The sequence below is a fragment of the Carcharhinus amblyrhynchos genome, chromosome 1 (genome assembly GCF_965287045.1).
Source record: "Carcharhinus amblyrhynchos chromosome 1, sCarAmb.v2.hapA, whole genome shotgun sequence".
Lineage (NCBI taxonomy): Eukaryota > Metazoa > Chordata > Chondrichthyes > Carcharhiniformes > Carcharhinidae > Carcharhinus > Carcharhinus amblyrhynchos.
The window spans coordinates 70618039-70645474 of NC_137324.1; the positions used below are offsets into that span (position 1 = coordinate 70618039).

At 41.4% G+C, this 27436-nt stretch overlaps 1 protein-coding gene and 1 long non-coding RNA gene across 2 annotated transcripts; both read left to right on the top strand.

The window, feature by feature from the left end:
* Positions 1–7: 7 nt before the first annotated feature.
* On the top strand, positions 8–13320 carry LOC145348973 (coagulation factor XI-like). The gene is made up of 6 exons (XM_080197587.1): positions 8–173; positions 7102–7261; positions 8067–8173; positions 12014–12173; positions 12456–12565; positions 13310–13320. The coding sequence occupies exons 1-6, from the start codon at positions 8–10 to the stop codon at positions 13318–13320; spliced, it is 714 nt and encodes a 237-aa protein (XP_080053713.1).
* Positions 13321–16230: 2910 nt separating this feature from the next.
* On the top strand, positions 16231–21524 carry LOC145349540 (uncharacterized). The gene is made up of 3 exons (XR_013888085.1): positions 16231–16380; positions 17239–17348; positions 21479–21524. It is a non-coding gene; the product is annotated as an uncharacterized LOC145349540 (long non-coding RNA).
* The last annotated feature ends 5912 nt before the right edge of the window (positions 21525–27436 follow it).

A 27436-nucleotide genomic window follows, 5' to 3' on the forward strand; every position in this document is an offset into this window, starting at 1 on the left:
TCAGAGGATGGTTAATGATTTTGTAAATACTTCAAAAGCGCTCATTTCTGTGATTCTTTCTAGTTACGTCTGCTACCGCAAAAAGAGTGAAAGAGGAACTCCATCAAGAATAAATATTCTTCAGAATGTTGTATCTGGATTTTCTTTAAGGGAATGTGGAGACAGTAACTCAGGTAATTCCAAAATGAGTTTTTTCCTTTTGATTGATAAAACCATGATGTGGAAACTGACAATCAATACAAATTTCTAGCAGAATCCTTTACTCCATCTTTGTTGCTTCTGACAACAGTTCTCCAGTAAAGGAGATACTGTGTGACCTGATAGGGGAGCTAATTTGATTTGATTTATTATCATATGTGTTAGTATACAGTGAAAAGGACTGTTTCTGGCACGTTATGCTGACAAAACATACTGTGCATAGGGAAGGAAAAGAGAGGAATCAGAATGTAGTGTTACATTCATAGCTAGGGTATAGAAAAAGGTCAACTTAACATGAGGTAGGTCTATTCAAAAGTGTGATAGCAGCAGGGAAGAAGCTGTTCTTGAGTTGGTTGGTAAGTGACATCAGACCTTTGTAACTTTTTCCAGATGGAAGAAGGTGGAGGAGAGTATGTTTAGGGTATGTGGGATCCTTAATTATACTGGCTACTTTTCTGAGGCAGTGGGAAATGTAAACAGAGTCAATGAATGGGAGGCTGGTTTGTGTGATGGACTGTGCTTCGTTAACGACCCTTTGTTTCTTGCTAATTGATTGCCAATTGTCACTAATTGATAAATTTGTTCAATGTAATAATGTCCACATTTTTCAAAAGAGAAAGACATTTTCTCTGCGCAGAGTGTGCAGCCGCCAACTACTGCATATAAATAAATTTATATATTTGCTATATGAAAGTCACGAGGAAGAAACCACAGCAGACAAAAGAGAAAGACTTTTTCTCTGTGTAATGCGTGTAAATTACTGCTTATAAATAAATTTACACATTTGTTAAATGAACATCACGAGGAAGAAACTACAGTGTGCATAATAATTTCTGGACGTTATTTAGCTGGTGGAATGATTCTGGTGGTCAACATCCAACAACATTGTGAGTGGAGCAGAGGAAGATTCTCTTGGCCCGGAAAGTAGAATTGTGAATTTTTGGAATTCTCTTCCTCATAGAGTTGTGGACGCATCTTCATTGATTATATTCATGTTGGAGATTGATAGATATTTGGTCTGTCACAGGATCAATAATTGTTAATTCTCAGATACTTTTGACCAGTTTCCTTCCTCCATGGTTTTATCCCGGTGCCCTTATTTGCAAGATGGACAAAGGACAAACATAAATAAAGGTTCAACAAGTTTATTAATAATAAGACTATTAACCCTTAAATTACCCATGTAAAACAAGAGGATACCCCAGATTCAAGTATACTGCCCGCAAAAGATGGTTCGGTTAAACTGCAGCTTCGATTCTCTGAGTCCCTCTGGTCTGTCGTCACGAAGGTCACTCTCGATGGCAGCTTCTTCCTTCCTTCCTTCCTTCTCTGGTCAGTCTTCCGAATGGTCAAGGGTCGCCTCCTTCATTGCGTCTTCACTGCTGGTGTCTGAAAATGTGTCCCTTTACCCCCTGCCTGCTTGCCTTTCCAGAAACTTCTCTGGCTTTCGCCCAGTGAGGTCCTAGGAGGGGGTTCCAATACCCAGTGGGTTTCTTGATGTCTGCCTGACAGGAAACCAGGTTCTGCCCCCAGGTGCCCATCTCCATGCTGTTGCTTACATGTAAACTGTTATCAGATTAAACCAACTGTAAGAACTTGAGGTGACAGAAAGTCTGGCCCGATCTGGGCTTCTAACAATAGGCTGGTGCATTTCAATGGGGTGCAATGGTCTCCTGCTAAGTATCAATAGAGTGCAACGACCTTTGATGGTTGATTGATGAATCAGGCCTAGACATGTTTGTGTATTGTACAGGTGGCTTGCCTGAGGTTTGACTGAGTTTAATATGTCCAATTCTTTAATTTAGGATATCCAAATTTATCAGCCTTAAAACTAGGCCCTGTTTATATTACCACATTCCCTCCTCTTGATCTAGTGAGCGTCAGCGAATCGGATCACACAATTCTCACCAAACCATGTCAACAAGCAAGTACCCTGAATCTGGGATTGATAGTATCATCCCTAACCCACAATAGTACCAACAAATTTAAATGAAGTAAAATAAAAAAAAAATTTGAAAAAAAAAGAAACAATGGATCAATTGGGTATATACACGAGAATGCAATAAACAGTACAAAGTGACAAGTGACTGTACATATTAAATTAGATGGGAGAGTATCAAGACTCTTGATTGTAGAGCCTCTCCCGATGTCGGATGGCCCTTGCCGAGTCCAAGTTTAGCAGGAATTCCTTCTTCCATCGAGTGAATTTAAATGTAAGGATGGTTAGGTACACTGCCGTAAGTAGATTCCTATTATAGCCAGATGTGACAGAATGCGGACCCATGGGTGGATTTGGACATTTGAACCCTAACCCCAGAGGTCATCCCACCATGTGGTGACTCTAATTTCTATTTTCCCTGTTTGTTGCGCCATTTTGGCAAAGGTCTTGCGTGCTGCGATCAATTGTGACTGAGTTTGTTGAAGTTTCTTGGGGAGAAATGTTATCCCCATATCAAATTTTTCAAAATAGTCTCCCAAGCTTTGTCTGAATTTCTCGTTAGCATTTTTTAGTGTTCCTCTCTTCTGTGTATGTCTGCCATCTCAATTAATCCTAACCCAGCAGGAATCTGTGGCTTAATGCAAAAGGTAGTGTTGTGGATGTTGCAAGTGGCTGCCCCGTACTGGTAATTTTCTAGCGAGGTTGTAATACAATATTCTCCCTCCCCTCTGTAAGCCACCCCGGGTGACATCCCTTTCCAAATTTCAAATTTCTGGTATACAATTTAGGTCAGTAGTTGTTCTGAATCCACACAGAGCATGTTCATTTTCATACACCGGATATGGGGACTCAGCCATTTTGTCTGTATGTTCACATTTCTCCAGACTGGTGCCTATGAGCTTCCCTCCTTTCTCAACCACATGCTGTAGAGTCCCCTGGTATCCCATCCACATCCCTCCTTTAATGATTCCTATATTTTTGGCTTCAAAAAGTCTGAACCTGACCTTATCTTTTAAAATTACTGGGATCCCCAACACCATTCCTAGTGCAGTCCCCAAGGTTCCTGTACAACTGTCATTAGACCAGGCCCTGGTCAGTTGACGTAATTGGCAGTTGGTGACATTGGGGTGTCTTTTTCCTCAGTACAGGTGTTCAATCTGCTCATCACTGATCCAGGATGGAACTTTCCCCCTGTTGACCTGGTCGAGATGCTCTCTTAACTGCTCAACCATCCGTTGCCCATAGATGCTACATAGGGTTCGGTTCTATTGCCCGGCATCATCTTCCACCGCCTCTCGAGCGATCTGATTAAGAGTTTGGGTATATCCTTCTAGTACAGTAACCATAAGGCTACTAACCCTTTCTCAGCCAAATCTCCCTTGGTATCTTGCCGAGCATTTTCATTTAAGTTTCCAAGTTCTGTTTAACTTGTCGGGTTAGGACTCTGAGCTTATTATCCAAATCAGCCAGATCCAGTGCATGAATGGTGGATACGCCTGCTCCATATGCAGTTGCCAGATCATTCAGGATTTCCCTCCTCTTGCACCCCTTTGACTTTGGCATCTCTTCCCCCACGTGTATCCCAGTTTTCGGCTTAGCAGCCTGTGGGTCAAGTGGAGGTACAATTTTCTAAGTGGGGAGGGACACCAGTCTGGTAATTGTGTTCCGGCTAAATCTACCACTACTGGTACCAATTCGTAGTGTGTGTTGTTGAAGAATATTTTCCCTGTATGTTTTAGTATCAACCCATTTTGGGGCCCTGGGGTAGTTTTGGGACAAGTGGGGGTGGGTGTGTTAATAGTTGGTCTTAACCCATTCTTAATTTCATAGTCGATATACTCGTTCTGTATAATCTCATTGGGCACTTCTTTCCTAATTCCAGCTCCTTTCCTGGACCATGGTTAGTGTACTAGTGAGGGTCATCCTTAGGGAGCAGTAATCAGAGCTCCCATTATCTTTTCTATACACCACTCTTTGGTTATTACAGTCATAGGTGATACTCTTATTGGGGTGTACCCATAGGATGCCATCCTCACATTTGCCTGCACCTGGTGGAGTGAACCACATGTAACAGGGGTATCGTAGGCTACTCCTGTGGTCTTTGGTTGATGTGGTGTCTATGGTTCGATTTGAGATGGGGAGTCCCAGATAGCAGAGATATATGTAGTTCATTCTGGGGGAGATCAAGGTAGCACCTGTTAATTCTTATTAATATCTGATTCTCTTTTCGATTTCATTACTACAATGTTGTATGACTCCCCTCTTTTTTAAAAGAAACAAAGAAATAAGTAAATGAATAATAAGTCCCAATAGTGTCATATGAAGGGTTGGTTGGCAGTCAGTGTTTAATGGGGTTGAGTGGGGTAAGGAGTTTGCAAAGCGTGAAAATAAAATGTTGGGTATGTGGCATGTGTCCTTGTTGTTGGAGGACTATGGCACAGTATAATAATAGATTGCTCATCCCACAACCAAATGTGGTGTGTCAGAAGATTATAACACACTATAATGTGGGCAGATAAGAAGGCCTCTTCAATTTGGTGATGCGTGGAGTGAATGGATAAAGCTATTTACAATCTGGACTGTGATGTCCTGATACTTCCTTAGTGAACCTACAGCTTTGGCTGCCAGGTACCCACTGTGTTACCATCTCTGGTAGTGAGCGCCGGGTCAAACAGGTCTGGGAGTCCCGGTACCAGGGGCACCATAGGGGGTAGGGTTTGCGGGTTCCCCATCCTTTTCATCAGGGTCCCTTGGGCCGGGTTTTTATTCCTGAAGCCTTGTAAATTGGGGCGGGAACTGAGGGTGCGTGTGCTGGTCTTGGGGATACTGGGTGGGAGTTGACAGCCTAGGGTACATGTTGTGGACCGTGCTTTAGGTCCGGTGCTATGGGGTGAGGGTTGGGGCTTCCTTGTGACTCAAAGATTCCTTCCAGAGTGACATGGTATTGGTGAAAATTTGCTGGGAGCCGAATGCCTTCGTTTGGTTCACAAGGTACCACCCGGCTTTCTTGTGGTCTAACATAATCTTGTATACCGAGGGGCTGGCCCTGTCTACCACTGGATAGGGTCCGGCATATTTGGGGGACAAGTATGTTCCAGGCTGGAAGACTCTGAACATCATCTGTTGCCCAACCTCATATTTGATGGGTTTTACCTTACCATCAAAATAGGCCTTACTTTGCTGCTTCCGTTTGCCTATCTTAACGGCTGCAGCCTGTATATTTTCTAGAATGGCTCTCACAGCACTCTTATGGGTAAGGGCTGTGACTTTAGGCCCAGTCAGATCCAGCCCGAGTAAAGGTTCCATTCCTCGCATAGGTTGCCCAGTCATGAGGACATGGGGGGTGAATCTGGTGGAACTAAGAGACAGAGAAGTTGAAATGAGATATAAGATCCATTATTTAACTGCTTTGCAAGTTCATTTTGATTTCTTTTCTGGTTTCATATTTTGTAATCATAGTTGAATACAATTCTTTTCTCCTGGGAGAAGGTGGGGAGATGTGTTGCGTGTCTGTGTGTGAGCGGGAGCTGAAGTGGTTTTGATGTTTCCATTGGCAGAAGGGACGGTAACCACAGGGCAGAGATTTTTGCTCATTGGTAAGAAGAACCTGAGGAGTCATGAGTAAAACAAATGATGCAGTGGAATATTGCAACCTGAATGGCAAAGCCTAACAATTTGGAGGAAGTGGATTCAAGAATAAATTTCAAAACAGAATCAGTAGCATAGCTAGAGGGGGAGTAGGGGGAGTGACCACTCCCCCTGAGCACATTCATCAAAAGTGGTGCCTTTTCAACGGGTCCCTCAGATTTCTTCCCAAAGCCTGAAGTCCTCGATCCGTGTACTGCAATCGCAATGTGGATGCGGGGACTTCAGTCAGTGAGGAAGGCATGCAATCTCCCGAGTGGGCATGCAATCACGAGGATAATTGCAGAGGCCATGAGGGACACAAATGCGGCTACCGCGATGAACGGTCGATACCAAGCATCCCTCGCCGATGAATATCACCAGCCGAGATTGGGTGAGTAAATAGATTTGATGATTATCACTTGAAGAATTTAATGCCCGAAAGAAATTCATAGTTGAATCCTACTTAGTGTCCTTAGATTCTGTTATAAATAGCACAAGTAAAAGATTTGAGCATTTTAAAAACGTGGCTTCCAAATTTAGTGGTTTAGATCCAAAGCATTTTGTCAATGCAGATAATGTGAACTAATTAGAATTTTTAGCAGACATGTACTCAGACGTCATCGACAGTCAAACGGAAATCGTACAAGAGTCTCTTTCATTCAAAGACATGTATAAAGAGATAATGAGCACTAGCAGTAAGGCAAATTCAAATGTCGAGAAACTGACCATCAACAGTGTACTAAAATTCATGATCGCCAATGACATGTGTTCCATTTATCCTAACCTGTTCACATTGTACCACATTTTTCTGATCTTACCAATAACTAGCACAGTTGTGGAATGATCCTTTAGCTCGCTCAAACACGCAAAGTCTGACCTTCATTCTACAATGGGCGAGGATAGATTGTCTGAGTTAGCTTTGGTCTCCATTGAAAGACAGTTGGCTACTGAGGTAGATTGTAATAAAGTACTAGATAACTTTTCTAGAATGAAGCCTAGACAAAAGAGGCTGTTGTAGTTGCTTCATGCCTTTTTCATATTGCTTCATTTTGTTTTTACTTTACATTTTATTATGTTCTGATATAAAATACAAAATAAAATGTATAATGAATTTAAAATTATTTGATGTGTGTCGTGGCATTTTTTTTATGTGCTCACTCCCCTTAACTTTAGAACCTGGCTATGCACCAGGACAGAATAGATGGATACTTGGACAGGAAAGGTTTGCAGTGCTATGGGTTACGAATATAGAAGTGGATTGAATTGGAGCCACCGTCCCCTCCTTTAGTTAAAATTTCTGACAAATAGATTATTGATACAAAAGTGTTTTATTGCAGGATGTGTCCGTGATCTGGTATCAAATGTCGATTTTCCTGGAAATGACATTGAATCAGTCCTTGCTCCAGATGCCAACTACTGTCAAAAAGTGTGTACGGAGACGAGCCAATGTCAATTTTTCACCTTTTTAACAAGCGATTGGAACACTGATGACCGAAGGTAAATCTGGAACTGTTTCATTCAGACGTCTAACTGGAAAATGGAGTGATTACATCAGGTTTAGTCAGTGGCAAATCCCATCCTTAAAGAGACATTCTAATTGGAATTGGAGCAGTTCCTCACAATGGTCCAGTAAACAAATATTCTTATATTACCTCAATCATTGATTGTTGTTGTTGTCCTGATGCTATTAAAATCTAAATCATCCCAGTACAATTTGTTGTCATTAAACCACAGACATTCTGAATGAGGTTATCACCAGAGGAATGTTTAGGTCTGCGAATTAAATTTGAGCATTTGGTTAAGAAGTACGTGTATTCTAAGCAAGGTATCATTGGACAAAACCAAAGTGTAAAAATCAATGTTTAAATTCAGAACCCTTGAAAATATAAATGCCAGTATTCATAAACTTCAGTGAGATTATGATCACCCAGGTCAGGGTAAAAACGCCTTTCCTTATGATACTTTATTTTTGGATTGAAAATGAATGAAGAATCATTTCCACCTCAACACTGCAAGGTTATGAATCCACCCAGCAGAAACACATTTTCACTGAGATTTGACATTCTGTCGATAACTCATGATCAAATCCCATCCTCTACCCTGCGATTTGACTGCGTGGTTTCCAAACCAATGGATTGAATTAGATGGATTTGGATGAAGAATAATCTTTTGACCTCATCCCTCCACAAAACCAATCGCAGTGCTTTCCCAAAGCAGCACCAGCACAGATTTAACTATCTTGCATTAACTTTACATTCCAGGACTTAATATTAACTATCGTCTATCTTTCATTTTCTTTCAGATTTTATTGTTATTTGAAGATGAGCGCGTCAGGGGAACCGACTGTTAGAACTGATTTACCCAACGTTGTGTCAGGACATTCCCTGAAACAGTGCAGGGCACAAAGCTGTAAGTAAGAACATAAGAACAATGTGATGCTAACCCCCATTAAGTTTTCATTTTGTGCCATGCAATTTCCATGATAATTTTTATTTATTCTGCAATAACTCTTAATAATCTATACTGACTTTCATTTATATTTAAGATTAAATTGTGTAGTTACATGATCAGGGATAAAGTAATTTTCACCACGCCAATTTTGTTGCTATTGAATTCAGTGTTAAAGATAATCTAAAATGCTGTAAAGTAGGCTGCTGCTTCACACTTCCAACCAAGACCAATGTTGTTGCATTGGTTCTTTTTTTCCCTGTGTGTTGCATCTATTTCTTGGTACATTTTGTGCATAAATACTGAAAAATGCACTGTCTGTGTGGAGTTTGCATGTTTTCCCTGTGTTTGCGTGAGTTTCTTCCAGGTGTTCTGGTTTCTTTTCACATTCTGAAAGACATGCTGGTTAGGTGCATTGACCCAACTGTGGCGACTAGGGGAATTTCACAGTAACTTCATTGCAGTGTTAATGTAATCCTTCCTTGTGACTAATAAATAAACTTAAACTTTTAACTTTTGGATATATTCCAGTAATTTGGTTGCAGCGTTTAATTCTGAGTTATCTCTGGTTCATGTCATTTTCTTATTTGCATATTGTGCAAAATAGTGAATTTGTATTGAAAACATTGCAGGATCTGCTTATTTGTGTGCCTGATTGCTCTGAATCCTACCATGTGTAAATAACACATCATAAGTAATTTCGCCACCATCATGAAATTGTACCACACATCCTCGGCAGAGAAGATTAAGTTTTTGGAGCTTTAAATTGGCCTTTATTCATGATGTAGCAAAGAAGCCTGTCTCCCATAAGGTGGCGTACAGACCACCTGAGCGATACATCCCATGCACAATTATATCTTTGCTTATCTTACAGTAATCGCGTATACCAATTACAAGTATACATTTGTTCCAAAGTTATTGATATGTAATTACAACTAATAGTTCTGATTATTTCATTTATGTCAGGTGAATATAGTTAACCAGTCATAGCCTCTAACTGTTTGTCTAATAATAATGATTAATTTCTAATGAGGTACGTCGACATGGTTACATCATCCAAACATCCATGCCTGCTGTTATTGCTTATTGTTGTCACAGTTTTTACCCTCTGTCCCTTGGTCAGCTTGTTTGTGTTGCTCATCTGGGAAGTGCACTGAAACATCTCCACAGCAGCTTCCCAGGGAACTGTGCCGAACTCAATTCACAGAGGAACTCTATTGCATTCAATAATTTTAACCCCATTCAACTCGAAATTGTGACAATTTCACTACAGTGTGCATTTGCCATATGGAAGCCTGTGAAACAGTATTTTGAATAGAGAGACAACGAATACTCATTGCGACGAGGAATGAGTATTAAATCATGATTTTGCTATGTGTAGGAAGCAAGTACAGAGGGTTAAAGAGGTGCTGCTTTTATATCCTTTTTCTATTTCCAATAGCTGGTGAGTCTTCTATTGTTTCTGTGAAGGGATCTTGCTTTTAACTTAAGTGTGCAAATTATAACCAATTAAATAAGGTTAGACAGACATGGCAAGGATGTTGGTGTGCCATAACTGCACCATTTGAGAATCTGTACAATGCGTTGCGTTTGCAAATATAAATTAGATTCTTGAGTAACATGTGACTATAGTCTATGGAGTTTAGGAATACGAGATGTGACCTCATTGAAACATGCAAGATTCTAATGGGATTTGACAGGATTGAGCATTTGTTTCTCCTATCTGGAGAATCTCCCAGCTGGGTACAGTCTCAGGATAAGGGGTTGACCTTTTAGCACTGAGATGAGAAGAAATGTCTTCACTCAAATGGATATGAATTTTTGCCGTACTCTGTTTCTTTGTTTATGGAGACCTCATCGTTGACTATGAGCCATAGCTTGCAACCTGCAGCGCAGTGTAAATGGGAACTGCCCCAAAGATACATTGGGAAGCTCCCCGAAAGATGCCAGGTAAGGATTGCAAGACAATTTGCGAATAATCCGCAAATGCAATTTAAATTGCAAACTTGGGATTGTTCTGACTATATTAATTCAATAGTTACCCAGAAAAAGTTAGAAGAATTAAAATCATGTCTAGCTACTGGGCAACTATCATATAGACCCGCACAGACTCCTTACATGTGGCATTACTTCCAAGCACCAAATTCCCAGTACTAACCCACCCTCACCCCCAACCATCTCGATTGGTCTACCGCAATGCCCGACTATCTACCCCAGGCCTGATCAGGCCAGACTCCTGGTGTTAGAGTCTGCTGACTGCCTGACCTCCATGTCTGCCTTACTGCTTGGCATGTCCCTGGCTGTCCAACCCTGCTAGCCTGACTATCTCCAGCCCCTCCAAACTGTCTGCCCCAACCCTTGCACCCCAAATTCTAATCATTAGATTATCCTGGGCTTGAAAGTGGCTGGTCTTTTTAACTTACCTGAATCACAGCAGTAAGCGCCATAAAACGACGGGTGTGGTTTCCTTTCATCAGATTCTGCAGTGTTGAATTAATGTCCTCAGGAGCACATGCCCATGTGTAGATTTTGTCTAGCCTGAGTTGGAGATTTGGGTGAGACAGGATCAGGAAGATTTCCAGATGAGAATGTAGGAGCAGAGTGGCAATACGACTCTTATTGCCACTCTGTGGCAGTTCAGGCCCAATAACTAAGGCTGATTTTGACAGAATTGTGGTCTCTTGGGGAAGAAAGGGATATAGGGACTAGCAAGAAAGTGAAGTTCAAGCTCAGTATCAGTCTTGATTATATTTGATGGTGGACTGGGTTTGATGGACTGTATGGTTTACTTGTACTTTCATTTCTTGTGAAGAGATAAATTATGTTATGAACTTGCATGTGTTATATTAAAATGTATCTCCAAATTATCACTTTTTTTTAGGAATAATGTATAATTTTAAGTCTATATTCATGTATTAGGAAAGGAGAAATATGGTTCTTGTTTCATTGAGAGTTTTTTTGTGTGTTTGGTGCTGGGAAGTTTGGAGCTCTGTTTGTACACTTGCATTTTTAATCATGTTTTACAACTCTTGAAGTTTAGAGATGGATTATAAGGGGGTTGGTAGTTAATTTAGGAAACGTAAACATAAAGTAGAAAGAAAATGTGCTGTTACCGAGCAACAGGAGTCCAGGGTACACTGGGACACAGAGCAAAGATAGAAGGCCAATATCGTTAGTGTGTGTATGCCAGAGAGAGTGAAGGCAGAAGGTCTAAACCCTCTACTAAGAAATCTTGCAAGACTGTTGGTGAGCTGAGTATACGGAACTTGTGTCTTTGTGAAAACTGAAGTAATGCTGAGTTTAAACTGTGGTTTTGTTGTGTCTCAAGGAGAGATGTGATCTGGGGTGAAAAGATTTAGTGAATGCACAGGGATCTGCTGGACAGAAACTTTTTGCAACTGAGCGTACAACCAAGAAGCCTTGATATTGAAATAATGGTAAATCTTCACTAGGGCTTGTGTCTGTGAGGGTAATTGTTTGGGTAAAAGAAATAGTGTGAGTTTGAATCATTTCCTGGTGTTCGCATTGAAATCTTTCCAGCCACTTTTTCTGGCGTAATATAACTCACTTTCTTTTATTAATAAGCATTTTATTCTTTGTGTTCAAAGTGCACTGGCAGACTCTTATGAATGTGTTCAGTAACTGACCTCCATGGTTTCTAAACAAAAAAAACTAAGTTAGTATTTATCAAGCCAGGTTTCACTCTATGATCTGACTTGTTCAGTATTAACATCAACTATAATTGTAAGATTTTTTGTTGTTTCCCAGTCATCCATGAATCCCTCTTCCCATGTTTTTCAGCCTGTTTTAAAAGCATTTATGATGGTTTGGACTTTCCGGGAAATGACGTTCATCACTCTGTAGTGGAGGATGAACACAGTTGTCAAAGAAAATGTACAGAGGAACCTGACTGTCAATTTTTCACCTTCGTAAAAGGAGAATATCACAATCAAAACCAACGGTTAGTCAGTTATTCAAGTAACTTAGTTTCTATAAGAAAATAAAGTTCCTCATCTTTCAAGTAGATGAGCGCATCCTAAAATCCTTCATCTGTAATCTTTTTAGTCTCAATGTTTATTGTAACTCAGGGGGTGTCTGCGAATAATTACAACTCCTTAATGAACACAACCAACTCAGAATTAAATTCACCCAATATCAGCAACGGGGAATAGCTGCAGAATCAGAGGATGGTTAATGATTTTGTAAATAATTCAAAAGCACTCATTTCTGTGATTCTTTCTAGTTACATCTGCTACCGCAAAAAGAGTGAAAGAGGAACTCCACAAAGAATAAATATTCTTCAGAATGTTGTATCTGGATTTTCTTTAAGGGAATGTGGAGACAGTAACTCAGGTAATTCCAAAATTAGTTTTTATCCCTTTGATTGATGAAACCTTGATGTAGAAGCTGACAATCAATACAAATTTCTAGCAGAATCCTTTACTCCATCTTTGCTACTTCTGGTGAGAGGTTCTTCAGTAAAGGAGAAGCTGTGTGGAGCTAATTGATAAATTCATTCAATGTAATTTGTTTTTATTCATTCGTAGGACATGGGCGTCGCTGGCTGGCCAGCATTTGTTGCCCATCCCTAGTTGTCCGAGGGCAATTGAGAGTCAATCACATTGCTGTGTCTCTGGAATCACACTGCTCAATAAGAGATGACAATTTGTAAATCTGTTTATAACACAGTAACTTGTGTTACGAATATCACAAGATCGAAATCCCAGTTAGCGAGAGGTGTTGATTGATGCTGATGGAACCTGTCTAGGAAGATCCTGAAGGAACCTAACAATGAAGTGATGTTTCACCTGGCTGGGAATCTAGAAATTGGGGGCACAATGTAAATTTAAGAGGTCAATCCTTTCGGATTGACTCGAGGTGAATTCCTTCATTTGGAGCTTAATGAATCAGTTTAGTTCTCTAGCCTACAGTGCTGTGGATGCATCATTATTAACTACGTTTGGAGCTGACATTGATAGAATTTTGAAGGATTCCAGGATATAGGGAGCAGACAAGCAAGTGGAGTTGAGGAATTAGATCAGCCATATGACAGCAAACAAAATCGTTTGGCTTTTTTTCTGTTTTCTTATTTGTTAGTTGCAGTTTGATTTTTTTTATGTCTGAGAAGAAGGTGGGGATGTGTGGATGCGCTGGTGCAGAGGTCGGGTCAGTTTGAGAGGGGTGGTTTGAAGATTGTGCTATGGCTGTTTCCAATGGAAGAAAAGTGAGTGACCAGAGGAAACACAAAGAAGGTAGCTGGCAATAACAACCAAAGAAGACCTAAGAGAAACAAGTCACACAATGCGTGTTGTGAGCTGGATTACACAGCCTAAAAGGCTGATAGAAGTGGATTCAAATGTAACTATCATAAGTGAACTGGATAAATAATAGAAAAGGGGAAATCTGTGGTGCTAAGGGGCATGAACTACTAAATACATCTTTTAATAAACGTTTCTGCTGGATTATTGTTGCAGAATAATTTTATTGCAGAATGAGTGCATGATCAGATTGTTGATACAAAAGTGTTTTATTGCAGGATGTATATGGGATCTGGTATCAAACGTAGATTTTCCTGGAAATGACATTGAATCAGTCCTTGCTCCAGATGCCAACTACTGTCAAAAAGTGTGTACCGAGACGAGCCAATGTCAATTTTTCACCTTTTTAACAAGAGATTGGAACACTGACAACCGAAGGTAAATCTGCAACTGTTTCATTCAGATGTTTAACTGGAATATGGAGTGATTATATCAGGTTTAGTTTATAGTTTATTCACAAAGGGTAACAGTGAGTGGAACTGGAGCAGCTCCTCACAATGATGCAGTAACTGAGCATTTGTGTATTCCCTCAATAGTGGGTTGTTGTCATTCTTGCATTATTAAAATCTAAATCCTGGTAGATCCTAGTTAAAAAAAACACATTTATTTTGTATTATTTGATTAGCAGAAGAATCTTTGAAGTCTTCTGACTATATTTGCATTCAATAAGAATGGTCATGTGTTGTAAACAATGCATAATTCACCAAAACTTAACAGCAAATATTAATATTTGGAATTTAGTGTCTTTAAGGTCAAAAGCCAGTATTCATAAACTTTAGTGAGATTATGATAACCCAGGTCAGGGCAACAACATCCTTCCCTTTGATACTTTATTTTTGGATTGAAAATGAATGAAGAATCGTTTCCACTTCAACACTGCAAGGTTATGACTCCGGGATTCGACATTCTGTAGATAACTGATGATCAAATTCCATCCTTTACCCTGCGATTTGACCGCGTGGTTTCCAAACCAATGGATTTAGATGAAGAATAACCTTTTGACCTCATCCCTCCACAAAACCAATCTCAATGTTTCCTCAAAGCAGCAGCATAGATTTAACTATCTTGCATTAATTTTACATTCCAAAACTTCACATTAACTATCGCCCACCTTTTGTTTTCTTTCAGATTTTATTGTTATTTGAAAATGTCTGCATCAGGAGAACCGACTGTTAAAAATGACTTACCCAATGTTATGTCAGGATATTCCCTGAAAGGATGCAGGGCACAAAGCTGTAAGTAAATATTGACACACAAACTAAGTTGGCCTATATGCAAATGATTGGTATTATGTCAAAGGACTGAATGTTGTACATTGCGTTTGATTTGTATGTAAAGTTCAGTTTTGTGATGATATTCTCTAGTGTAAATTTAGCCCACAAGTTTGGCCTCTTTCTATCTGTCGTGTTACCTTCTGGAATTTCTGAGCATACACCATAATGCTCCTTTGTTCCTTTACATTTCTTAGTATCATACCTTTTATTGTACATTCCCTTGTCATGTTTACACTCTGTAAATGGATTACCTCCGGGCTAAATTTTACCTGTCAATTTTCTTTCCATATGATAAGTTCTGTTAAGTATTGACTAGAATTTCAACAAAAAGAAAAGTAATCTGGTTCCAAACTCATGGGTTAAAGTCAAACACAATGCAGGTTTATTTTGGAAACGTTGCTCGTCCAAAGTCCAAGATGGGAGTGCCCCAAAAGCCCACAAACCTCTTTGTTTACATCACTTTGGGTCACATGATACTCTGCCAGTGGAGATGCAACTACTGTAAGTACATAAGTTAAAATTTCTCTCCTCAAATAGCTTTGATTTAGCAAACTTTGCTGTGAGCCTACAGGATCCCTCAGGCTTCCATTTTGCTGGTTACTACCATCCCAGCCAGGACACAGGAACAAGATATTCAGATGGGGAAGGAGCAGGGAATACTCAGCAGCAGCAGAGGCTCCATAAATTCCATTTGGCTTTCAATATGAGAAAGCAATATATTGTCATTGAATAGCTTACAGAAGGAATAGGGTAAGTGGGAGTGATTATGGAGAATAATTGTATCGGAAGGGAGGAGGATTCTGATACCTGTAAGGCTTCTTTTTCATTCTAGCCTAAGTTGAGTAGATAGATGATCAGGGAGAGAGCAATATTGATGCCAATTTTGCTTCTGTTGGCATCAATGTGAAGAAAGTTAAGCATGATGTAAAATGGGCTTCTGGTTTGTGACTAGTCCATTTTGTACACTTGGCCAACACCAATTTCATTCCTTAACGTCTACTATTCCTCACTGTAGCAGTTGTTTTTTTAGCACTGTTTGTGCACTAAAACCAGAAAAATGCACTTTGTTATGTACCAGTAGTTGGAAGCAGAGATTAGGTTCTGAGTTATAATTCCAGTTTCAATCTTATTTGTTTGTCAACATATTGAGCAGGAAAAGTGCATTGGAGTTGTAAATGGATTGGCCTAGCAGAGCGATTGGTAACTCCAAACCCGTGTAGATATCTGACACAAGTATCTCAAGATCATGGTAACTAAGGCACCTTGCCCGTTTGTCATAAGGAAGCCAATGAATCAATATTTTGAGTGACAGAAGAGAAATTATATTAGGTGATTAAAAGATGCTTCCAATAGGATCACATTTGTTTATATTTCTGGTTGTTTCTAGTTATCAATTCCTCTTCCCATTTTTTTCAGACTGTTTCAAAAGTATTTATGATGATTTGGACTTTCCGGGAAATGACTTTCATGAGTCTGTCGTGGAGGATGAACAAAGTTGTCAAAGAGAATGTACAGAGGAACCTGACTGTCAATTTTTCACCTTTGTAAAAGGAGAATTTCACAATCAAAAACAGCGGTTAGTCAGTTATTCAAATAATTTAGTTTCTACAAAGAAATAAAACACCTTTGGCGGAGGGGGAGGGGGCAATCTTACCAAAAGAATTTATTGCATAAAAGGGTAATTCTACAGGTTAACAGCAAATATGAGCATGAAAATGGGAGACATTCACACTGTTAAATTGGGAAAGTTAAAAATGGAATCTTCCCTCTGTCAAAAAAAAATGAAGCCAACCCTTTTTCTTGCCAGCGAGGGCGGGTTGGGGAGGGGGGTGGGGCATTGCTAGGCTCACCGAAAGCTGGCAGGTAACAGGAGAGTGTGTAATTGCACACTGTCAGTGATCTGGGTCAGTGACTGCCTCACTGTTGGCTTTCATTGCTGATTCCCCTACTCCTGCCACTGTGGGCCTCCATGACTGATCTCGCCCCCCCCTCAGACCAATCACCCCCCCACCCAACTGATTGCTCCCCCTGTATGTACCCCCACCGCCGCATGGGATGATTGCCCCCTTGCTACTGCTGGGCTCCACGTCTGAAAAACCCTCATGAGAAACTGGCCGATTGCTGGTTGCAGAGCAGCAAGCAGCGTGTACATTCCTTTTCCTCAGGTCCTGTCCCCTCCCCATAGGCCCTGTTTCCCACAGGCCCGCCACCTTACTGCCTGTGAGCACAGCCAGTGTGCTAGACTGGAAGTGCCAGGATGACCAGTGGGCAGTGCCAGTGTGTCAGGCTGGCAGTGCCAGGATGATCAGTGGGCAGTGCCAGGGTGCCAGGCTGGCAGTACCTTGTTGGCAATGCAGAAGGGAACACCCCCTCCGCCTCCTTGTGGTTCATGATTTAGTAAATATTTCAAATCCATACGTTTCTGTGATTCTAGGTATATTTGCTATTTCAAAAAGAGTGAAAGAGGAACTCCACCAAGAATAAATATTCTTCAGAATGTTATATCTGGATTTTCGTTAAGGGATTGTGGATTCAATGGCTCAGGTAATTCCAAAATGAGTTTTTTTCACTTTGTTTCTCAGCACAGGTGATGTAGAAAGTAAGTATGAATATTACATTGTTATGATACTTTACTGCATCTTTCTTATTGCTGGTACCAAACTCTGCCTATTGAAGAAAAATTGAAACTGTGTGATTTGACAGTGAGTTAATTGATGAATTCATGCATTGTGATTGATGTTCATAATTCTCAGCTAGAGAAAGAAACTTTCTCTGTGCACCAGGCTCAAACCAATCATTATAACCAAAATTATAGGTTTACCTTCAAGGGTGACAACTCATTTGTCATGCTGGATAATTTATAAATTTCTTCTATGTATGGCCATCTTTCTGGTGTTTATAGCCCTAAAAATAAATTCAACTGGACTCAAATTTATTGAGAGATTTGTGCGAGTTAACAGTAAAAGATTAAAAGCTGTTGTTGATTATTGAAATGTGGAACAGCTGCAGATAACAGTCGAGCATAAAAAAATTACAAATGTAACAGCATGCAAATTAGGAGCAGGAAGCATAGAATCCTTATAGTGCAGAAGGAGGCCATTTGGTGCATTGACTGTGCACTAACTGTCTGACAGAGCATCTTATTCTGGCCCACCCCATCCCTGTAACTCCACTAATCCACCTAACCTACACATTTTTGGACACTAGGGTCAATCCAACATAGCCAACCCACCTAACCTACATATCTTTGGACGCTAGGGTCAATTTATCTTGGCCAACCCACTAACCTGCACATCTTTGGACTGTGGGCAGAAATCAGAGCACCTAGAGGAAACCCATGCAGACACGAGGAGAATTTGCAAACTCCACACATACAATCATCCAAGGCTGGAATTGAACTTGGGTCCCTGGCACTGTGCCATCATGTGCCACTTTTCCCCTCTAGTCTTATCCAGCACTCAGCAAGATCATGGCTTATCTGATTGTAGCTATCTGCCTAGTGCCAATAATCATTCACCCTCTTGTATATCAAGAGTCTATTAATGGCGTCTTAAAGATATTCATGGACTTTGCTTCCACTGACTGAAAAAGACTCATGGCGCTCTGAGAGAATAACAAAATGTCCTTGTTTCTGTTTTAAATCAGTGACCCCATTTTTTTTAACATTGACTCCTAGTTTTAGATTTTCCCACCGGGAAGTTGACAGGGCACTCAACCAAGTGCGACATATCTCCCACACTCTGCCCTTCCCAGTTGCCTCCTTCTCAGAACCATGATAGCACCCCTTTTGTCCTTACTTCTTACCCCACCAGCCTCCGCATTCAAAGGATCATTCTCCACTATTTCCACCCAACTCCAGCATAATGCCACTACCAAACACATCTTCTACCCACACCCCGCCTCTCCCCCGCCATCAGCATTCCATGATATCCTGACTCCATCACCCCCAACTTCTCATCCCCTTCCTGCGGTACCTTCCTGTGCAGTTGTGGAAAGTGTAACACCTGCCCCTTTATCTTCACCTTCATCACCATCCAAGGCCCCAGGCACTCCTTTCATATGAAGCAACACCAACTTGTGTGTCCTTCAATTTGGTCCACTATATTTCTTGCTCTCAATGCGATCTCCTCTACACTGGGGAGACTAAACGCTGTCTGAGTGATGGCTTTGCAGAGCATCTTCACTCAGTCTGCAAACTTGATCCCAACCTTCCAGTTTCTTGACATTTCAGCTTAGCATAGTGCTTTAATGTCCATCCTCAGCCTGCTGTGATGGTCCAGTGAAGCCAAATGAAAACTGGATGAACAGCACCTCATCTTCCAATTACAGACCTCAGGGCTCAACACTGAGTTCAACAACTTTAGACTGCGACTTTTCTCCTCCCTCTCAACTGCTTTTTAATGTTTTTTTCTCCCAATGCAACGTCCCCCCCTGCCTCACCAACCACCTGCAAGAATTAAGCAAAATATAAAGATAGAGAAATTATATTATAAGATAAAACTTCTTGTAAATACAAAAGCAGATACTAAGAGATTCTGCAAGTATTTAAAAAGGAACGGAGCAACAAAGTGAGATTTGGTCCCTTGGACAATGAGACTGGGGAATTAATAATGGGGGTGGGATTGGGGGGAGGAAATGGCAGAACCATTGAGCAGATATTTTATGTTGTGCCTTTGAAAGTGAAGACCAAACATCCCAGGAATATTTGAAAATCCAAGAGGTAAAAGAGGAGGATGAACTTAAAACAATCATAGTCAATTGGGAAAAGTTACTGGGAAAATTATTAGAGCTAAAGATGAACATATCCCCTGGACCTGATAAGAAATAGAAGCAGGAATAGGCCATTCAGCCCCTCGAGCCTGTCCTCTCATTCAAAGAGAACATGGCTTCTACTTAAACAGTGTTTTCCTGCACTATTCCCGTATCCCTTGATGTCTTAATGTGGAGAAATCTATCAATCTCAGACATGAGCATAACCTACACAACTGAGCATCCACAGTCCTTGGAATAGGGAATTGCAAATGTTCACAAACATAAGGGCCGGGATTCTCCCAAAAAAATTCCAAGTGCCGAATTCGCTTAAGAACTGGAGTAACTCTTGCTTTTTTTTTAGTGGGATTTTCAAACTGAGTCTCCTACTCTGTGCATTGCTGAGTGCCTCAGGGAGATTCACGTTGAAAATCTGTGGGTGGAGCCTACTCCCTCCCGAGAGGCTGGCAGCATAGCGCTGAGTGGGGCCACTGCACATGCGCTGATTTGTCAGAGTGTAGACCAGCGCATGCGCAGTAGCCCTGCACTGCTGGCCTCCAAATCACTGGCCAGCTTGATTGCTGGCAGCACCAACCCCCCCAGCCCAATGGCCAGCCCCAGTTAACCCCGTACTCTCCCTCTGCCACCAATCCCAACTGTAGACTGCAGGATCCCGCAATGCCACTGAACTCCACCCCATAGACCCTGCCCCAAAAAAGGCCCTGCCCCCTTGGCTCTGCCCAATGCCCAGTGAGCATTGCCAAGGTACCCCTTGGGCAGTGCCACTTTGCCCCTTGAGCAGAGCCAGTGGAGCAGGCTGCCAGGCTGGCAATGCCCAGGGGGCACCACCCCTTATTTCCATCCTCCTGGGATGTCTCAATGGCCTCTGTTCTATCCAGCTGGGTTGGCCTCCAGTTTCCTGTTCATGGGAGCTGTTATAAACCCTACTGGAGTGAACCACTCCTGGCGGGGGTGGAGGCTAGCGAGTTTGGAGACTTCAGTTCTAGGCCCGCTAATGTGTTGTAAATACAGATCATAATATTTAAATCAGCTCTGTGCCGATTTGCGGTGTGGAACCTACGACGCCACAGATCCGAACCCTGGAGACATGCTAGAGCAGCGCAATGGGCTGGGAGAGTTGCTCCCAAGGAGTCACTTCTTGGAGTAACTTATAGGCCCCTTCATGATGCCCATATTGAGTGAAGAAGATCCCTCTCATTTCAGTCCTAAATAGCCTGCCCTTTATTCTGAAACCATGTCCCCTGGTTTTAGACCTCACCCCGCCCCACCCCAGCCAATGGAAACATCCTTCCTGCATCTACCCTGTCAAGCCCGTCAAAATATTGGAAATTTGAATGAAGTCACGTCTCATCCTCTAGGCCACAGAGAATAAAAGCCCAGTCTGATCAACCTGTCCTCTTAGGTCAATCCTTCCATGCCAGGAATTAGTTTGGTGAACTGTTGTTGCAATCTCTCTATTTCAAGTCTAGATTTCCTTAGGCAAAGAGATCAAAATTGCACACTATCCTCCAGATGCAGCCTCACCAAGACTCTGAAGAATTACAGTAAGACTCCTATAATCAAACCTTCTTGCAATGATGGCTTGCATCTAGGGTCATACACAGTCTGGCTGCAGAGAAAGGAGAGCTTTGGATGTGATTGTCCAAACTTCCCTACATTCTGGAAAGCTCACTGTGAATTTGAAAATAGCAAACATAACTCTATTGACGAAAGAAAGGAAGACAGCAAGCAGGAAACTATAGGCCAGTTAGCCTGACATCTTCTTACAGAAAATGCTCAAATTCAATATTCAGGAGGTTATAGTGGGATATGTAGAATATCGAAATGCAATTAAGCAGAATCAACATGTTTTATTGAAATATAAATTACATTTGATTAATTCAGGCTTTCCCAAACTTTTCTAGCTGCAGACCGCCCTTGACCTCCCAAGAATATGGAATGAAACTCAGATGCATCCTTATTATATTGAAGAATTAATTCACAAAAAATCATTATTATTGTGCAATAGGAGCTCATATACAAAAACAATCTTAAAAGATGTTTCTATGTCTTATATGTATACATTTATTCTAATAAAAATGTTCTGTTACTCAACAAATACTTCCCAGTCTTACCTTTTGTAATTTTTAATGGGAGCACGCGCTCAAATGCACAACCTCATCCTCACATCATTATCATCGAATCTCACCCTCACTTGCCCTTACCCACTCTCACCTGCCATCACATTCACCGATACTCTGACATTCACCCGCTCTCAACCTCACCCACTCTCAACCTCACCCACTCTCAACCTCACCCACTCTCAACCTCACCCACTCTCAACCTCACCCACTCTCAACCTCACCCACTCTCAACCTCACCCACTCTCAACCTCACCCACTCTCAACCTCACCCACTCTCAACCTCACCCACTCTCATACTCATCCACTCTCATCCTCACCTATCCTGTCACTCACCCATTTTCACCACACCCACACTCTCGCCCACACACAATTTCAGCTACTCACCTGCCTCTTGGACCTCCATACGTCTTTTTAGATGTCCCCTCTCTACCCCTGCAGCTCTTCTCACACACACGCACACACCACACCTCCCCCCCCCCGCCCCACACACTGCAGGTCGTCCTGTGGAAACCAATTTGGGAACCCCTAATTTATTAGAGTTCATTGAGTAAGTAACAAGCAAGGTAGATGAAGGGGAACCTGTAGATGTGGTGTGCTTGGAATTCCAAAAGACACTTGACAAGATGCCATGCCAAAGGTTACTACACAAACTAAAAGCTCATGGTGTAACATATTAGCATGAATAGAGGATTGGTTAGCGAACATGAAACATAAAGTAGGGAAAAGTGGGTCATTTTTGGGTTGGCAAGATGCTACCAGTGGAGTGTCACAGGGATCAGTGCTAGGGCCTTTTTACAATTTATGTTAATGACTTAGATGAAGGAAACCAGCTGATGGCTCAAAGGTAGGTAAGAAAATTAAAAAAAGGTGTCTCCAAAGGAAATTAGATAGGTTTAGTAAGTTGATAAAAAATTTCAAATGTGTAATGTGAGAAAATGTGAACTTGTCCACTTCGAATAGAAGATAGAAAAGCTGCATATTACTTAAAAGGAGAACGACTGTGGAACTCTGAGGTAAAGAGGGATCTGGGTATCCCAGTACATGAATCACAAAATGTTAGTATGCAGGGACAACAAGTGATGAGGAAGGCAAGAGGAATATTGGAATGAAGTATAAAAGTAGGGAAGTGATGCTACAGCTGTACAGGGCCTTGGTGATATCACTTCTGGAATATTGTGAACAATTTTGATCTCCTTACAAAAGAAAAGGATATAATTACATTAAAGGCTTCTTCAGAAAAGATTCACTTGCTTGATTCCTGGTTTGTCTTTTGAGGAAATGTGAACAGGTTGGGTCTATACCTATTGGAGTTTACAAGAATGAGAGATAATCTTTTTGAAACATACAGGAAATGCAGGGATGAAGTAAAAAAGGAAATAAAGAAATCAAAGATAAGGCATGAGAAAAGATTAGCAAGTTAAAACACAAAGATGCTTCATCAATATATTAATGGTAAAACGTTAGTTAAGGCAAAAGTAGGACATATCAGAGATGAAGAACGGAACTTGTCTGTAGGTGTTCCATGTTTACAAAGGAAGGGTGATGCAGATATAATGGTCCAGGAAGAACACTGTGAGATATTGGATGGCATAATCCGAAAGGGTGAAGGAGTACTCAAAGGGTTGGAATCCTTGAAAGTTGAATCCTTGAAAATTGCCAGGACCAGATGGATTGTTTCCAAGGCTGCTGAAGGAAGTCAAGGAGATGCTCTGAGGGTGATTTTTCAGTCCTGACTTGATTAGGGGAGGGGCCAGAGGACTGGACATTGTTCGATTGTTCAAAAAGGGATTGAAGGAAATGCCAAACAATTATACACCAGTTAATCTTATATCAGTGGTGGGCAAATTAGTCAAATCAATCCTGAGAGATAGGATTAACTATCATATTGAAAGGCATGGATTGGTCAGGAATGGTCAGCATGGATCTATTAAAGGAAGGTCTTGTCTCACAAATTTGATTGAATTCCCTGACAAAGTGACAGGTAGGGTTGATGAAGGTAGTGCGTTGAATATTGTGTGCATGGTATAAAGCAAAACGTTTGACAAGATCCCACCTTGCAAATTGGTTAGTAAAGTAAAAGCCCATGGAATACAGGGTAATGTGGCAAACTGGATCAAAAGTTGGCTTAGTAACAGGAATCAAATGATAATGGTCAATGGATGCTCTTGCAAATGGAAAGTTGTTTTTAGTGGTGTTCCACAGGGCTCAGTGTTGGGACCCTTGCTGCTTGTGTTATATATTAATGACTTGGGTGTGAACATGAGGGACATGATTGAGCAAGTTACTGATGACACAAAGATTGACTGAATAGTAGATAGTGTAGAGTTTAGCTATAATCTCGAAAATCATAATGATGGGTTGGTAGAGTGGACAATAATGTGGCGGATGGACTTTAAAGTAGAGAAGTATGAGGTAATCATTTAGGGTATGTCAAACAGTGAGAGGGTATACACAATAAATGGGAACTAAAAGGGGTAGATGAAGTGAGAGATCTTGGAGTACAAGTGCACAGGTCCCTAAAGGCAGCAGTTCAAATAGACAAGGTTGTGAAGAAGGATGTGGAATGTTTTCCTTCACCGGCAGAAGTATAGAATATATAAGTAAGGATATAATGCTGGAATTGAAAAGAAAAACACTGGTGAGGCCACAACTGGAGTATTGTGTGCAGATCTGGTCACACATTAAGGAAGAATGTAATTGTTCTGGACAGAGTGCAAGAGGACAGTTACAAGAATGTTGCCAGGGCTAGAAAAATGTAGCTCTGAGGAGAGATTGGATAGGTTGGGGCTCTGTTCCTTGGAACAAAGCAGGCTGAGTGATGACTTGATTGAGGTGTACAAAATTATAAGGAGAAGAAATAAAATTGTTTCCCTTTGCAGAGAATTCAAGAATCAGGAGACATAGATTCAAGAAAAGTGGCAGAAGGTGTAGAGGGGACATGAGGAAGAACTCCTTTATGCAGAGGGTAGTGAGTGTCTGGATTTCGCTGTCTGAGTTGGTGTTGGAGGCAGAGACCCTAAACTCTTTAAAAAAAACCTGGATCTGAACCTTAAGTGCTGTAAGCTACAGGGCTATGGACTGGCTACAGAAAGGTGGGGTTAGAAAGGGCACCTGGGTGTCGTTGGGTTGGTATAGACAAGATGGATTGAATGGTCTCCTTTTATATGTGACTTTTATATGGTTTTATGATTCTATAAGATTCTGAGAGGACTCGATAAAACGGATATTAAATAGGTGTTCCACCTTATGGAGTGTGTAGAACTAGGAGACACTGTTTCAAAATTACAGGTTTGCTATTTAAGATGGAAATGAAAAGTTTTCTTTCTTGAGGGTCATTAATCTGGGTAATTCTCTACCCTACAGAGCTGTGGAGAACTGGGTTAATTAATATATTCAAGGCCTTGTTTGAAAAATGTTTGTTGGACAAGGGAAAAGGAGAATAGAGTTGAGACCACAGTCAGACCACTCATGATTTTAGCAAATGGTGAAGAAGGTTCAAGGAGCTGAATGATCTTCTACTGCTCCTAAATCTTATAGGACCAAATTACAACATTGGACTCCTGTCTGCAACTTTATGGCATGGGTATATCCAAGGAGTAGTGAGGCGCTTATGTATGAAGTTTCTGCTTCCCTGAACCTCTGTGTTTGGAGGGGATGTTGTTGAATCTTCTTCTTCAGGGTTTGGCTCCTGCCTTTGGTGAGCCAGTCTCTTCCTTCACAATTGTCTCCTTTTTCTCTCATTTCTATCTGCAATTATGCAGGCAGCAATGAACACAGACAATATGTGTGGCGAGGCAGTGACGCAGTGGTATTGTCATTAGAGACCCAGGAGAGTGCTCTGAGCACCTAAGTTTGAATCCCACCATGACGGATTAAAAGTCTAATGATGACCATGAAACTATTGTTGTTTGTTGTAAAAATAAATCTGGTTCATTGCTGTCCTTTAGGGAAAAATTTGCTTTCCTCCCTGGTCTGGCCTACATATGATTCCAGCAATGTGGTTGACTCTTAAAATGCCCTCTGAAACAAACCATTCAGTTCAAGGGCAATTAGGGATGGGCAATGTATGCTGGTTCAGCCAGTGATGCACTGATCCCATGACTAAATTAAAAAAAATCTGCCTGATGGCCACCTCGCTTCAGTATCAATGAGAAACATGCAGACAAGACTCGTCTGCAATATTAATCTTTCTGTCAATGACTTGTGAGCACCTGTGGGTTAACAGCCATGGTTCCTGTATCACCAAGTGTGTCACATAAACGATATGTGTATGGAGGTGATCCCCCTCCTTCAAATCATGGGACTGGACTGTTTTGGATAAGTGTCCGGATGTACTGCTTTCAGTCCAAGCACTGGTATCCTGGATGCACTGTGAGGCTACAGTGTTTGGAGTATACAGTAGTGTCGATTCCTACGCAGCTTCTGCAAGATGTTGGGGCTGACCTGAGGCTGTTGCCCTTGGAACCATTCAGCACCACAAATACAACACACATCAAAAACTTATCTGGGTGCTCAATTGTATTTAACTTCATCATTGCTGTGGGGAAATGCCAGGTTGTGAGTAAGGGGTTAAACCCCAGCGATCATTTAATGCTAGTTTGTGTAATTAGTGCCACCTGAAATGCACATTTCTTCAGCTGGTAATTTCCAGCATTACCATGAATATCTCTTAGCTATTCCTCTCTGCTTTTGTGGGAATGAACAGTTTAGTTGGGGTGACCCTTTTTCCCCTTCTCACCACCATCCTGCCCATTGCAATTACATGCTGTCCAAGGAACTTGCAGAGCCCCCAGCAGCAGGAGAGTTTCAGATATCTGGACCATTAGAATCTCTTCTGGGGCAGGTGGGACCTGTACAAGAAGGACGGGTTGCATCTAAACTGGAAAGGCATAAATATTCTGGCCGGAAGTTCTGCTAGTGTCACACGGGAGGATTTAAACTAATTTGGCAGGGGAATGTGAACCAAAGCAAAGGTGATTTAACTGAAGGGGAGCCAGAGATTAGGGCCAGGAAGACTCAGAGGAAGAGCAGGCAGTGTATGGTTGCTAATCAAAGAGAGTCTGGTGGACTGAAGTGCATTTGTTTCAATGCGAGAAGTGTGACAGATAAGGCAGATGAATTTAGAGCTTGGATTACTACTTGGAACCATGATGTTGTTGCCATTACAGAGATTTGGTTAAGGGAAGGACAGGATTGGCAACTTAGCATCTTAGGTTACAGATGTGGGATAGAGGGGGATGTAGAAGGGGTGGGGGAGTTGCACTACTGGTTAAGGAGAATATCACAGCTGTGGGACGATACCTTGGAGGACTCATACCTTGGATAAAGGTAAGTGTAGTCCTCAAATTAAGGTACTAAACTGGGGGAAGACTAATTACAACAATATTAGGCAGAAACTGAAGAATGTAGATTGGGGGCAGATGTTTGAGTGCAGATCAACATTTGGCAAGTGGGAGGCTTTCAAGTGTGAGTTGATAGGGATTTAGGACCGGCACATTCTTGCAAGGATGAAGGATAAGTATGGCAAGTTTTGGGAACCTTGGATAACGAGGGACATTGTGAGCCTAGTCAAAGAGAAAAAGGAAGCATTTGAAAGTAGAAAGAAACTCAAGCAAGGAGTAAGAAGGGCTAAAAGGTATCATGAGAAAGCAAAAAGCTTTTTATTCATATATGAAGGACAAGAGGGTAGCCAGGGAGAGTGGTCCACTCAAGGGCAGGGGAGGGAATCTATGCGTGGAG